Source organism: Pelophylax lessonae, assembly GCF_965119305.1.
Source record: "Pelophylax lessonae genome assembly, chromosome: 5".
Lineage (NCBI taxonomy): Eukaryota > Metazoa > Chordata > Amphibia > Anura > Ranidae > Pelophylax > Pelophylax lessonae.
The window spans coordinates 317,020,450-317,036,554 of record NC_138772.1 but is presented as its reverse complement, the minus strand read 5'-3'; the positions used below and the strand labels follow the sequence as shown (position 1 = coordinate 317,036,554).

Genomic DNA, 16,105 nt, shown 5'->3' with positions numbered 1-16,105 from the left:
GTCATGTTACTTTTTTAGGGGGAAGACCGCCATGTTACTTTTTTATGGGAAGAGCAAATGCCCAATGAGACAACTGCACTAATGAAAGGAATATTAAAAAATGCGGAACAAGATCAAACAAAAGAAAAAGGAAAAAGAAAAGACAAGATGGTCAGATGAGAGATGACAAGGACCTCGAATTGCAATTAACCAAAAAAAATTAAATGACGGATCTAATATTGATATCACTCCTCCAGATTTCAGAAATAATACCATTATTAACTTATCTGATTTTCCTCTTCAGGACAGACATGTGAAACTCCTACAAAAGGGACTCTCTTTTTCTCCCACAAACTCTATGATTTGAGGTTTATAAAGACATACTGTACATTTGTTCTTGAGGAAAGTCTATCTTAAGTTGGTACACTCTTGACCAACTACTGAAGAAAATGACATGGATATCTATGAAAACCAAGATCAGCTAGCCTTGGAAACTCTGGCTGCACTTTGGTGTAGAGAGGAAGAAGATGACATAAGTCCATCCTCAACAATCATGCACGATCCCTGGAGACAAGAATCGAATCTCCAGATTAAATCCACCAAGATGCCCCCATTTCGCAAGAAGTGACTGGGAGTGTTTCTAGATCTGGTTCAGGAGGACTTGTCACAATTGGATTGGGATAAATGGAAGGATGATAATTTGAATCGTGAAGAACGCACTGCCCTTCGAGAACTTAAAGAAGCACCGAACCTGATCATTAAAAAAAGTGATAAATTGTATGTGTATAAATAGTATTTCTATCAGAAATCTATTATGAAGGTGAGATTAGACGACAACTTGAGGACAGATCTACATATGAGAGACTTGACATTAACCCTTTTCCCACCATAGTAAAGGAGTTAAACTTCAAACTGAATCTGGCATATTATACAGAGTATAATACACCCACTATCTACATCATTCCCAAAATTCATCAGTCCATTGAAAACCTCCCAGGTAGACCTATTATTTCAGGGTCAGGGTCCACTGGAAAGAATTGGGAAATACTTGGATGGTCTTCTTAAGCAAATGGTTACCAATCTACCTTCCTTTGTGCAAGACACTAGACATGTACTTATGAAAATTGATAACTTGATGCTGCCTCCAGACATAATGACAGCATTGACGTAGAGTCTCTCTATACCCCATCTCTGTGGTCTATCAGCAATTGCATACTTCCTAGACTCCAATTTTCCTTCCATGTGAGCCCAAGATTAATGTATGCTGGAACTTCTGCAATTTGCGTTAATTAATAACTGTTTCCAGTTTATGGGAACAAACTTTAACAAATACTTGGCACTTCCATGGGAGCTCCATGGACACCGGCATATGCATGCTTACATCTAGGCTGGCGAGAGGAGGAGGTAGTGTATTGCTCAGAGCTATACCATGACCATGTCCTTTTTATGGCTAAGATTTATAGATGATGTGTTTTGGTAATCTGGAAGGGGACCCCTGAAACACTTGAATGTTTAATTGAGGAACTCAACGTCAATAGCCGTAATATTCACCTCACCTTCAACTATGACTACTTTCAAATTTTCTTCCTTGACCTCCTGATCAGAATTGAACAGGGTAAACTAATCACCAAGACATATAGGAAAGAAACAACGGTGAATTATTAAGGGTATCCCGACAGGACAATTCATTCGGATACCCTGGAACTGTACTTTATACTCAGATTATCAAACTGAAGCAACACAGCTATATGCCAGATTCAGAGAGCGCAACTACCCTCACAGAACCCTGAGAAGATCTAAGAGACAGGCATTATTAAGAACTAGAACTGACCTCTTAAAAACTGAAGTTTCTAACAACCAGGCTACACAAGCTATCATAGATCTGGTCAGGATTATTGCCACCTATGGATCTCAGTGGGAGGAAGTGCGTAGTGTTCTTAATAAGCACTGGCATTTGCTAACCTGTTCAGCTCAACTGGCCAAGATCTTGTGCCCTAGACCCCTTCTAGTGGCCAGAAGAGCCAAAAACCTAGCTGATGAACTAGTAAGATCAGAATTCATTAAATCTACACCCCGCAATTGGCTTGCCGATCTTCCTCCACTTTGCGTAATGTTTCCCTGTGGTAAATGTCTGCGAACTTCACTAATGCTGATGGACTGAAAACATACCCTATAACACAATTTATTAATTGTAACACGACCAGGGTACTATATATATATTGGAATGCCCATGCCATAAATTATATGTGGGCAAAACAAAGCGCCCTTTGAAAATCCACATTGGCGAGCACCTAGCGAGTATCAGGAGTAAAAAGGATGAAGATACACCTATTGCACAGCACTTGGCCAGGTACCAAAATAGGAACCCTCAAGGCCTTAAAGTCAAGGGTTTTTTTTGCCCTTAAACTCTCAGATAGAAGAGGTGACTTCAACACCGTTCTCCTCCAGAGAGAAAAGGGGTGGATTTTTCGGTTGGGAACGATGGTGCCAAAGGGACTCAATAATTAACTAAATCTTCAGGTATTTCTAACACCCTTATTAAATGTGTTTCTACACATTCTTTGATATGAACGTACGTGCTTGGTCAAATGACTTTTTCTTTCTCCCTAATAAAGTAAATATGTTGAAAAATGCATTTCACATCAAGTGGTGATATAGTGAAACTTATGTGTACACAATTACTTAAATTGGGTACTGAGAGAATAATATGTATTAAATTATCTGTGATGTTGTATTTTTATTTTTATGCACAAGCTATTCACAGATTCCTTGGTCCACACACACATTGCTCTCTTTGGTCCATGAAGGGGTTAATTTTTCAATTACCTATTACCTGGGAGGAAGTGACCTCAGAGCCCTTCCTGTTTTTTGAGACCCCATGAGGCTATATAAACTGGATAGCCAAGTGAGCATGACACCCTCAAGAAGTCCATGCTACCTGGTGGACGAAACGCACTGGTGTGTGTGCCCCCTGCACCCCAAGATTCATCCCTGCACCCTTTGCTATCCCTTTTCTGGATCCGTTTTTTTTTTTTTGATTCGTCATTCTGGAGTCACCCTTCAGGAATTTTCCTGTGGACGCTATCCTGTACCTTTAAGGAATCTGGCTATACCTACACAACTGTCTGGCCCCCAATATTGATGACTTTTGGATTTGGTTTCTACCGAGGCTACCCTCTGATACGTTTGAGGCTCCAGCATTTTCAGCATGTGTGGGATTCCTGTGTGAGAGACACCAGTTTAGATTGACGGCGCATGCCACGGGATCCCAGCTGACCGAAGGAGCCCATCGGTTCCGATCTGAGCTATCCCGCCCCTCAGTTCTTCACTCTTCATCTGTCTCCACTTCCCATGGATCTTGTGTTTCTTGAGCCTATTTGCTGTACCTCCACTCCAGATTCAATGATTTCACCCTGGACATGTGAGTATCCAACTGTTTAACTAGCCCTTGGTCTCGCAACTCATGGCTATTCTCCTGTGGAGGTGGCGGCTCCAGCCATCTGTCCAACCCTGCTGAGGATTCCATTTTTTGTAATTGCATATAACTGTTATCCAGACTAGACATTTCTATCAAGGGAATGATCATTTATTGTTACATATATGGCAATTTATATTTGATTCGTTTACTGGCAATATGACAGGTGCGCATGTCCTCGGTGTGTCTGTACAGCTGATGCACAGCTGACACCACTCCACTCAGGTTACCTGCAGCTTGCCGGAGCCAAATCAGTACATGTGAACTTCACTTGTTCTCTTCACATTCATTGTATCTATTTGGTGCTTGTATGCTTGGGTTTAGGTGCACTTTAAATGGCAACATTGTAATTTTTTTCCCTTTATGTGTAGTCTGCTTATGTTATGATTTTGATGTGTGGAATTTTTACATTTATGCAACAATAAAGTATTTTTTGAATGTGCCTTGTCCCCTCCCTCCTAACTAGAACTCCTTTTGCCGGGGCCTTTCCCCGTTTCTTTTTCAGTTTGGTTTATGTTCTGGAGTTTGAAGGGGCGGGCACCACCAGCACGGTGTGTCGGTCATTCACAATTTTGCTGAAGTTATTTTTTTCAGTAAACTGATCAGGAAGTACCGTTTATCTTTCTTGTTTTATGTAGGAATTAAAGGATGCCACAACGTTTGATGAAAATTAAAATTATCAACCTACAGGGTACTGAATTCAAAGACAACCCGAAAATCAAAGTGAAACAATAATGCTGCAGGCTAGTCCATTGTGCTGAAATTTCATTGCAGCAACTCTAAATGGTAATGTTTGTATGGCCCCCACATGCTTGTATGCATGCCTGACAAGGTCGGGGCCTGCTCCTATTGAGACGACGGATGGTGTCCTGGGGTATTTTTTCCCAGATTTGGACCAGGTCATCACTGAGCTTCTGAACAGACTAAGGTGCAACCTGGCGGCGTCAGATGGACCGAAACACAATGTCCCAGATGTGTTCTTTTGGATTTAGGTCAGGTGAGCGTGGGGGTCATGAAATGGCATCAATGCCTTGCCCCTCCAGGAACTGGCTGCATACTCTCGCCACATGAGGCCGGGCATTGTCATGCACCAGGAGGAACCCAGGACCCACTGGTCCAGCATAGAGTCTGACAATGGGTCCAATGAATTCATCCTGATACCTAATGGCAGTCAGGGTGCCATTGTCTAGCCTGTAGAGGTCTGTGCATCCCTGTATGGATATGCCTCCTCAGACCATCATTGACCCACCACCAAACTGGTCATACTGCATGATGTTACAGGCAGCATAACACTTTCCACAGCCACTCCAGACCCTTTCACATCTGTCACATGTGTTCAGGGTGAACCTGCTCTCATCTGTGAAAAGTACAGGGCGCCAATGGTGGACCTGCCAATTCTGGTGTTCAGTGGCAGTGAGCACAGGGCCCACTAGAGGATATTGGGCCCTCAGGTCACCTTCATGAAGTCTATTTCTGATTGCTTGGCCAGAGACATTAACTCCTGTGACATGCTAGAGGTCATTTTGGAGGGCTTTGGTAGTGTTCATTCTGTTCGTCCTTGCACAAAGAAGTAGATACTGGTCCTGCTGATAGGGCCGTAGAAGGTCCTTAACCTGTCCATCTCTCCTAGAGTAACTGCCTGTCTCCTGGAATCTCCCCCATGCTCTTGAGACTTTGCTGGGAGACACAGCAAACCTTCTGGCAATGGCATGTATTGATCCATCCTGGAGGAGTTGGACAGCCTGTGCAACCTCTATAGGGTCCAGTTATCGCCTAATGCTACCAGTGGTGACACTGACTCTAGCGAAAAGAAAAACTAGTGAAAGTCAGAAAAGATAAGTAGGGAAAAAAATGCCATTGGCCTCTTCCTGTAAAACATTCCTGTTTTGGAGGTTGTCTCATTGTTGCCCATCTACTGCACATGTGGTTAATTTCATTAACACCAAAGCAGCTGAAACTGATTAACAACCCCCTCTGCTACTTAACTGACCAGACCAATATCTCAGGAGTTTAATTGACTTGATGCTATACTCTGATTAAAAAGTGTTCCTTTAATTTATTTGAACAGTGTATTTATTTGCACATTATTGAATAGCCTAGGGTTTGCTATATTGGTGTTTGCCGTCTGTTTTACATTTATCAATTTCACTATAATGATAGCGCAAGGGTTCTATGATTCGATTTGTGAGAATACCACCTTGGAGGTCCTTCTCTTTAATGCAGCTCCTAAGTCCCTGAAGTCATTTTTTAAGATGCTCCAGCTTCCACCTACTTTTTCATTGGTACCAACGTGTACCATGACAGCAAGGTCCTCCCAAGCCCTTGCAATAATCTGTCCATCTGATCCACGATGTGTCGAACCAGAGCACCTGGTTAACAACATATCATTTGGCGATCACGGTCTTTGTGACAGATTGCCCTATCTGTCCCAATAGTTGAGTCCCCTACCACCAATACCTGCCTTACCTTGCCTGTATCCTTTCCCGAGCAGTCAGTCCCCTGGCAGCTACGGGAGAGAGGCTGCTCTAGCAGTGCCACACCTGAGCTGATATCCTCAACATTCCATATGGTATTTGTTGGGATGTACCAACTCAGGACTAGCCTCCCTAGGGCTCTTCCCTCTACCCCTCCTAACTGTCATCCAGCTACCTACCTCTGCATCCTGTACCTCCATATCTCCACCTCCCTCTATAATGGCCCCTGCCAGCACCAATGTCCAAACTCCTTTCCAGGTTGTTGATGCTTCTTGTTGCCACCTGATTCTTTAGATCTAGGATCTGAGCTTAAAGAGAAACAGCCAGCTCACATCTTGCACAGCCTTATTCGCCATTAGTAGGGCTCTTAACCTCCCTGGCGGTATTCCCAAGTGTGGCTCGGGGTAATTTTCAGTACCAAAAGCGGTAACCCCAAGCCACACCCGGGATTTCCCCAGAACGTTACTCACCTTTCCTGCGCTCCCCCGCTGCCCTCCCCGCCGTCCTCCTCACAGTCTCTCCCCGCTCTGTGCAGGGCAGGTTGTCGGCACTTGCCTTCCGGTTCCCTCCCTGCGAGCGTTCTGACGGAGGGGGGGGGGGGGGGAACTGGCGGCAAATAAAAAAAAAAAAAACAGTAAATGACATGATACAAATCTGTGATCCTAACGGATCAACCTGTATAATACCATTTTAGCACAGGATTTCGCCTGATGACTTTTCCAGTGCCCTGCCTGTGCTTTTCCACTGCTTTATGCCTGGAAAATTTTTAACGACCATGGCTTCCAAAAAGCGTTTTTTTGCGCAAAAGCACTTTCAGACGATCTGGAAAACAGTGACAGCGTAACAGAGTTACTTGAAGAACTGAGCGATAGCGATTCGTGTGAAAATTCGTCATCAGGTAGGTGATGATAGAGATGATTCTGATGTCTCTTTCTGGCACATAGCTTGTGGAATTTGGGAAGTCTATCAAATGATTCTTCAGAATTTCCAACGGAGCTATGTGCCAGAAAGACATCAGAATGTCAGAATTGTGGCGTGGGGGTTTCTTCCAAAATTTATATCATACCCTTATCTGAACATGCAGCCTGGCAGGCCAGAAAAGGGGGGAGGGGACTAACGAGTGCATCCACCCTCCCGAACCATACAAGGCCACATACCCTTAACATGGCAAGAGGGGGAGGTGTTTTGGAATAGTGGGGGGGGGGGGGCAAGGGCTGCCCAGGGTTGTGGGGTCTACAAGCGGGAGCGCTTATCAGAATCTGGAAGCCCCTTTTACAAAGATCCCAGATCCTGGCCCCTCCATTTGAATGAGTATAGAATGTCACCAAAAAAAGTGTCAAAAATCTATAAAAACAAACAGTTTTCGAAAAAAAAAAAAGAAAAAAAAAAAAAAAAAAAAGGTCCTTGAAGTAAACCCAGCATCAGCGTCAATCCAAAAAAAAAAAAGAAGGCCTGCACCCGACGCTGCTCCTGTCATCTGATAACTTCTCTGCCTCCCGCCGCTAAATAAATGAAGGGGCAGGGCCAACCGGTGACGACATTCATCGAAATTAATGCCAAATGTACTTTTTTTTTTTATTAAGGACATGTCAAAAACTGTCTCTGTGTTGTTATTGAAACAGCGCAAGGACGTCGGGCGCAGAGCTGTTTTTTTTATTTTAATGGGTCGTCAGCGGGGCTGTATTTACTTGGGGGGGGACAATGTTATTTAAAATAAAGGAATTGTCAGAAGCTATCTGTTTTTTATTTATTTTTGACAGGTTTTTTTGGTGAATGAGTTAGGGGTACAATGAACCCCATACTTAGATGGGGGGCCAGGATCTGGGATCTTTGTGAAAAAGGGCTTCCAGATTCTGATAAGCCCCCCTGCTCGTAGACCCCACAACCCTTGGCGGCCCTTGCTCCCCCCACTCCAAAGCACCCCCCCCCCCCATGTTACGGACATGTGGCCTGGTATGGTTCTGGAGGGAGGATTGCACTCGCTTGTCCCCTCCCCCCTTTTCTGCCAGGCTGCATGTTCAGATAAGGGTCTGATATAAATTCTGGAAGAAACCCTCACACCAATTAAAAAAAAAAAATTGGCATAGAGTTCCCCTTAAAAATTCATACCGGCTCCCAGACTGTTTTTTCTTCTAAAGTTTTCATTGCTGCCAATTGTTTTGTTTACACTCTCATCATGACTCCCCTGTTAAGGACGTATCAGCTGGCTTGCCCGCCCCCTCCTTAACAACCAGCTGGTTGTTAAGCACGGCTGCTGCTCCTTAAAAATTACTTTAATTTACCAGGAGGGCTGGGGGCATTGGACCCAGCCCACTCACAACGGCATGGGACTAATTGCTGTGCCCTTCAGCAACCATCCCAGCTGCCCCTCCCTTGCTACATCTCTGGCTGCGCCCTAGGCCAGTTCCCATTGGTGCAATGGAAAGTAAAACAATTCTTTCCTAAGCTGCTTTTATTAATGAAATTCCAAGTAGTTCCTTGGGGTTACAAAGCATCTATAATCTATGCTTAAAAATGCATACCTTATTCAATTTGAAGGGCTTTTCTGATGTACTTAGCTTGTCAAACTGGTTTGCCCAATTTCCTTTGAAGTAGATTGCATTCACTAGTACAAGTATAGTAGCTGAATCCACACGCGGTAATAGGTCCTTGATTTTACCTAAATAGGATTTGAAAATAGTGGAACAAAATCAGTATTGTACATTAAGAGAAGGTGTGCAGTATTTCTACATAGTTATTATAATGATAAAATGCCCCTTCACCAGAGCTGGATTAACATGGGGGCTCATGGAGCTGCAGGGCACTGAGCGAGGGCTCAGGGCCAATAGAAGCGAATAGAATGGTTCTGGAGGGGCCCAGTCTGGGGACAGCAGGGGCGAGGAGCGGGACAGTGAAGGCAGCAAGGTGCAGACTGGATGCCATCACCCGGCTCAAGCTACCAGCTCCACAGTGCGAGCGGGCGGTCCAGGAGGCTGCAAGGAAGAAGAGCAGTGAAGGTATGCACCGATAGCACCATACAGGCTCAGAAGGACAGGCTGACCAGAGAATAAGGATGTGCAGGAGGCGCAGGCAGTCAGAGTCAGGGACCACTCCACCTCACATAGATCTGCTGGAGGAGGAGCAGAGCACCTCTACAAAAATGAACATCCTGCTGGCATTGAAGGTACTGTACTGACCATCACACACCTACCGGCAGACAGGGACTGGGACATGGGGGCACAAGAGGAACTGCAGACAGGGCTAGGGGTCTCTCTCTAACTCACCCCCCCTCTCTTTTTATCACCCCCCTCTCTCTCACCCCCTCGCTCTCTCTGTCCCTCTCTCACCCCCCTCTCTCTGTCCCTCTGTCACCCCCTCTCTCTCTCTCATCCACTCACTCTCTCTGTCTCTCTCTCACCTCCCTTGGCCTCTCTCTCAGACCCCCCTCTCTCTGACCCTCTCTCTCTGTCACCTCCTCTCTCTCTTTCTCTCATCCCTCCTCTCTCACCCTCTCTCTCTCTCTATGTCCCTCTCTCACCCTCTCTCACCCCCTCTCTCTCTCTAACCCCCTCATTCTCTCTGTCCCTCTTTCCCTTCCCTTGTGCTCTCTCTCTCAGCCCCCTCTCTCTTTCACCTCCCCTTTCTCTTTGTCTCATCCCTCTCTCACCCTCTCTCTCTCTCTCTCTCTCTCTCTCTCTCTCTAACCCCCTCACTCTCTCTGTCCCTCTTTCACTTCCCTTGTGCTCTCTCTCTCAGCCCCCCTCTCTCTGTCACCTTCCCTCTCTCTTTCTCTCATCCCTCTTATCTCACCCTCCCTCTCTGTCCCTCTCTCACCCTCTCTCTCTCTCTGTCCCTCTCTCACCCTCTCTCTCTCTCTCTCTCTGTCCCTCTCTCACCCTCTCTCTCTCTCTCTAACACCCTCATTCTCTCTGTCCCTCTTTCACTTCCCTTGTGCTCTCTCTCTCAGCCCCCCTCTCTCTTTCTCTCACCCCCTCTCTCTGACCCTCTTTCTCTCACCCCCTCACTGTCTGTGTACTTCCCCCCTCCCCCCCCGCTCTCCCTGTCCCTCTCACCCCCTTCTCTCTGTCTCTGTCCCTCTCTCACCCTCTCTCTCTCTCTGTCCTTCTCTCACCCCCTTGCTCTCTCTCTCACCCCCCCCTCTCTGACTATCTCTCTGTCACCTCCCCTCTCTCTTTCTCACCCCCTCTCTCTGACCCTCTTTCTCTCATACCCCTCACTCTCTTACCCCCTTGCTCTCTGTCTCTCTCTCTCGTACCTCTCTGTCACCCGCTCGCTCTCTCACCCTCCCTCTCGCTGACCCTCTCTCTGTCACCTCCCCTCTCTTTCTCTTACCCCCCCTCTCTCTGACCCTCTCTCTCTCACCCCCCCTTTCTCTCTCTGTCCCTCTCTCTCACCCCCTCTCTCTAACCCCCTATCTCTCTCTCTCATCTTCTCTCTGTCACCCCTCTTTCTCTGTCACCCCTCTCTCTCTCTGACCCTCTCTCTCACCCCCCTCTCTCTCTGTCCCCCGCCCCCTCTCTCTTACCCCTTCCTCTCTCTCTCTCTCTTTGTCACCCCCTTTCTCTCTCACCCCTCTCTTTGTCACCCCTTTCTCTGTCACCTGCGCCCTCTCTCTTACTCCTCCCACTCTCTCTTTTTGTCACCCCCTCTCTCTCACCCCCCCTCTCTGATCTTCTCTCACACCCGCTCTTTCTGTCACCCATCTGTCTCTGTCGCCCATCTCTCTCTGTCTCTCTGCCACGCTCCCTCTCTCTCTGCCACGCTCCCTCTCTCACTCTCCCCCCTCTCTCTCCCCCTCTCTCAGCCCCCTCTTGCACTCCCTCCCCCTCTCTCTCTCCCACCTCTCTATCTCTCTCTCTCTCACCCCCTGCTCTCTCTCACCCCCTCTCTCTATCTCTCTCTCACCCCCTGTTCTCTCTCTATCTCTCTCAGCCCACCTCTCTATCTCTCTCAGCCCACCTCCCTCTCTCTCTCTGTCACCCACCTCTCTCTCTCCCCCATCCCTCTCCTCTCTCTGACCTTCTCTCTCTCTCTCTCTCTGACCCCCCTCTTTCACTCTCTCTCTGACCCCCCTCTTCCTCTCTCTGTCACCCCCTCTCTCTCTGTCACCCCCCCTTTTCCCTTACTCCTCAGTCACTGTCACTCCCTCTCTCTCTATCACCCGCTCTCTCTCACCCCTCTATCGGACACTCCCCTCTCTCTGTCACTCCCTCTCTCTCTCTGTTACCTCTCTCTCTTTCTATCTCTCCCTTTTACCCCTTCCTCTCTCTCACCATTCTCCCCTCTCTCACCCCCCTCTCTATCATCCCCCCTCTCTCTGTCAACCCTTGCTCTGTCCCCCCCTTTCTCTCACCCGCTGTCTCACCCCTCTCCCACCCTCTCATCCCCTCTCTCTGTCACCCCTCCTCTCTCTCCCTTTTACCCCTCTCTCTCATCCCCCCTCCCACCCCCTCATCTCTCTGATCCTCCCTCTCTCTCTCTGTCACCCCCCCCCCTCTCTTTCTCACACCTGAAACTGAAAGTTTGCCCGCTAGAGAGCTCTTCACAGGGCAGACAAGGGACAGCTTCCCAGGCACACACATCATAGAAGGAAAACAGGAGGGGGAGAGGATTAAACAGGGAGACATCAGGGGACAGGAGGAACAACATACACCATGTATCCGTGCCTAGGAATGCTGATTCTACACATTCGTATCACCTCCATATAACGAAGCGCAACACAACTGCTGACTCTCCATTATATGATCATTAACCCATTAGGCTCCTTTTACACGATCAGTCTGATCAAGTTCACCTGTCCATTTTTCAGACAAAACCAATTGGACCCTCCATTCTCCTCAATGGAGCAGTGGATTTAAACAGGCTTGTGTCTATTTACACCCATCTACCTCCAATCCGTTCAGATCTGCTAAAAGCAAATGAAAGGGGAACTGTTCCCCTCCATCTCATCAGATCGGAGGGCAGTTGGGTGTAAATAGACAATGGAGTCAGTTTACACCCAGCTGCCAATAGAGCAAAACAGCTGGCTCTGCAGGATGGGGGGGGGGGGGGGGGCGCTAAAATGCACCTTTGCCTAAGTAGACAAAAATTCATGCACTGGCCCTGGCCACCCACACAGCCATAGTCCACAAACCTGGAAGGAAGACAAGGTAAAGATGTAAGCCGTATTAGCAGTGACAGCGTGGTGCTGGATGGCTTTGTTTTCAGGTAATTTTCACATAATGTGCTAGTATGTGATGCATACTAGCACATTATGGATTTACTTAGCAGGTTACAAATAAAAAAAAAACACACAGCGGCTTACTACTGCTTTAAATGTGGTGATTGCATTTGTTTGTATTTGTAGGCTTTTACTCCCTTATTTTCACCTAGTAAACCAGCCAGTAATACACTTCCTGTGTTGGGGTGTTTCCATTCCAGAGGGAGGAGCAATGAAGACACCTTTGAACAGCAGCATTGTCAGTCTGGGGAGAGGGTAGTATTAAATATACTAGCAGATTTAGATGGACTTGGTTAACACATTGAAGCTGAACTCCAGCTAACACTTTAAGCAGTTACAGCAACAATGTATTACCCTTTAGGATAAAGGTTTTATATAAATGATTAAAAGCTGACCATTCTCAGTGCACATGTCATTGGTAAATGGTTTGTCTCAACCCTCTAACTGCCACTTTTGCTGCACAGCTTGGTCTGTTAAAGATGGTTGAAAATTAACAGACTTAATGGCTGAATCAACAAGGAGAGAGAAAGCAAAAAAAGCCTAAAAAAAACAAATGCAGCCATAACATTTGGGGATTGGTGAGTTGCAAAAAAAAAAAACCATGTATGTATATAAAAAAGTATTTTTTGCCACCTTCTGTCTTTTCTTCCACCCAGGTGTTAATTTCTTTTGTACAGTCCTCAGCCTTTCCAGAAAAGTCTAAAGCCTGTAAATCTGCATAATAGTGTTTCTTAGTTGATCTCAGAAAATCCTGAAAGATGAAACAGCGTTAATGGCAACACAGCAGAATTAGAAAAACTATTGTAGATTGTCATAGTTTGCCAGGCAAAGCTAGCAAGAATAAAAGTATTGCCTAGTACACACGATCAGAAAATCAGATGAAAAATACAGCTTTCGAATCAATTGTACGATAATCTGATTGTTAGTACACAGATTGAGAGCCGATCACAACAGTTCATCTGAAGGGACAAACATGAAAATTGTTCTTGGACAATACCAGATCGTATGATTTTCGTTTTAAGCAGTACAGCATTTGTCCGAGCAAGACCACGCATGCTCGGATTCGGAAATGAAAGAATACATTACAATACAATACAACAGATTACATCAATTTTGTAACTTTAGTAACCTCTTCATTTTTTCGATATGAGTCTAGCATGCAAATCGTTCGTCCAATATTCTCAACGTGTTACTGTTTCTACTTAACCAAAAAAACCTACTCATTTTTGTTATACGGTCAAAACTGTTATGCTTTGGCTTAAAGTACACTATATTGTCAAAAGTATTGAGACACCTGCCTTTACACGCACATGAACGTTTTTTTTAACCACCTCCTACCGGCCCATAGTATATATACGTCCTGAGTTTAAAGCTAAATACCGGTGTTATGGCAGCAGATAGCTGCCATAACCCTGGTATTTTTTTAAACTGCAGGCGATCGGCTTTCCGATAAGGGTGGTCCCAGCGGCGGATTCGCAGCGAAATCACCCTCCGGAATGGCGGAAGGGGTGCCCCCCCCTCCCACCGCGTCCCGGTACTTTTCCCCGCTTACCGGACCCGCCGGCAGCGGGGAAAACGATCGGGTCCCGGATCCTCACAGACAGGATGTCGAGTGAGGGCAAGCTTGCTCGACTCCATTGTCTTGGAGGACCGGAGCAACGGCAAATGTCGTTGCCGAGCAACCGGCTTAATGGTCCCTTTTTTTTTTTTGTCATTTTTTATTTTTTTTTCCTTTCTATCTTTATTAGTGTACTTGTGAGATCTGAGGACTTTTTGACCACAGATCTCACAAAAAAGAGGTCCTGTCGTGCCTATTTCTATTACAAGGAATGTTTACATTCCTTGTATTAGAAATAAAAATGATCAATTATTTAAAAAAAAAAAAAAAACGGTGTAAAAATAAAAAATAATAAATAAAATAAATAGTAAAAAAAAAAAAAAAAAAATTAAAGCGCCCTGTCCCCGTTAGCTCGCACGCAGAAGCGAACGCACACGGAAACCCCGCCCACATATGTGAACGGTGTTTAAACCACAAATGTGAGGTATCGCCGCGATCGTTAGAGCGAGAGCAATAATTTGAGCCCTAGACCTCCTCTGTAACTCTAAGATGGCAACCTGTAGAAATTTTTATAAAGTGTCGCCTATGGGGATTTTTAAGTACCAAAGTTCGCCGCCATTCCGTGAGCGTGCGCAATTTTGAAGCATGACATGTTGGGTATCTATTTACTCGGCGTAACATTATCTTTCACATTATGGAAAAAAAATTGGGCTAACTTTACTGGATTCTTATTTTTTAATTAAAAAAAGTGAATTTTTTCCAAAACAATTGCGTTTGGAAGACCGCTGCGCAAATACGGTGTGATAAAAAATATTACAATAATCTCCATTTTATTCTCTAGGGTCTCTGCTAAAAAAATATATAATGTTTGGGGGTTCTAAGTAGTTTTCTAGCAAAAACAACAGATTTTAGCTTACAAACACCAAATGTCAAAAATAGGCCTAGTAGGCAAGTGGTTAAATCACGTAATTTTTTTAAACCTTTTTTAAATTCATACATACAGCACATTTAATTCTATACAACAACACGCCAACACAATCTCATGTACATAATAATGAGGTTACCCCCCATCCCCAAATAATATCATCAGGAAACAAAGAAAAAAAAAAAAAAACACAAATCACAAACCCTCTCTGTCCCCACCCCTCCCCTTCCTCAATTCGTGGAGATATCCAATTTATCCACCCATTTCTTCCATATTCTAACAAACTTCTCTGGACAACCTCTATGCAGAAAAGTCATTTTCTCTTTAAGTATATTCTCCTTAACTTGTTTTATCCACCCTCAACTGTTGTGGTGCCATCCATTTTTGTGCAATAAGTTTACGGGCAAGACTATCAGAACCAAAGTATTTTCCGCAATCCTATTTCTATCCAATATAGACAACAAACATAATCCAGGTTCCGCCAGTTCCACATGAACTTTAATGGTATCCCAGTCTTAGTCCGTAGGGTTCAATATTGAGTTGGCCCACCCTTTGGAGCTCTAACAGCTTCAACTCTTCTGGGAAGGCTATCCACAAGGTTTAGGAGTGTGTCTATGGGAATGTTTAACCATTCTTCCATTAGAATTTACACTTGCAGTGGGGATTTAGGGGGAGGAATAAAGCTAGGTGGGAGTTTTTGGGGGAGAGGATTTGTGCTAGGAAGAGCGATTGTATTTTTACTAAGAGAGGGGATTTGGGGAGATAACTTACTTTTGGAGAGGGGATTTTAGGGGAGGATTTACACGAGGAGTGGGGATTTGAGGGGATGGTTTACTCTAAGAGTGGGGATTTGGGAAGTATTTAAGCTAGGAGTGGGGATTTGGGGAGAAGATGTGTGCTAGGAGGGGAGATTGGGGGAGAGGATTTTTACTAGGAGGAGGGATTTAGGGGGGAGAGCTTACACTAGGAGTAGGGATTTGATGGAAGGATTTAAGCTAGGAGGAGGTATTTGGGGTAGAGGATTTGTGCTAGGAGTGGGGATTTGGAGGGGGGGGGGGTTAAACTGGAAGGGGGTTTTGGACTTTAAGGATGGGGACTTTTTGGATTTTTGTTTGGGAAGAATTTTAACTTGCTGAAGGAATTTAAGCTTAGGGGTGAGTGTGTTGATTAGTGCTGTTTTTTTTTTTGTTTTTTTTTGTTGGGGGTGGGGGGTGCTTCATATTTTTCTGCCTATAGGCTCCTGAGGTAAATCCTGCCCTGAACCTATTGAGGATGAGGGAATGAGGTGTTATATTTCTAATATTCAGAGAGATCGTTTGCACCTATGTGCATGTCTACATGATCATCCTAGAAGCTTCTACCAGGCATGCATGGCAGTTCTGCTATTTTCCTGGAGATCAGTAGCATATTGGTAGAGACCAGAGCATTTACAAAAACAGAGCTTGAAGTGTCTACTGCACAGATGCTGATGCTG

General features: G+C 45.3%; 1 protein-coding gene across 1 annotated transcript in view; it reads right to left on the bottom strand.

Moving 5' to 3' along the window:
• The window catches only part of LOC309555957 (leukocyte elastase inhibitor-like), a 45,104-nt gene that overhangs the window by 17,785 nt on the left and 11,214 nt on the right, over positions 1-16,105 (bottom strand). The window contains exons 3-4 of the mRNA XM_082258184.1: positions 12,782-12,899; positions 8,451-8,587 (exon numbers count right to left, since the gene is read on the bottom strand). Coding sequence (XP_082114310.1) covers positions 8,451-8,587; positions 12,782-12,899 — 255 coding nt within the window. The remainder of the gene's footprint in view (positions 1-8,450; positions 8,588-12,781; positions 12,900-16,105) is intronic.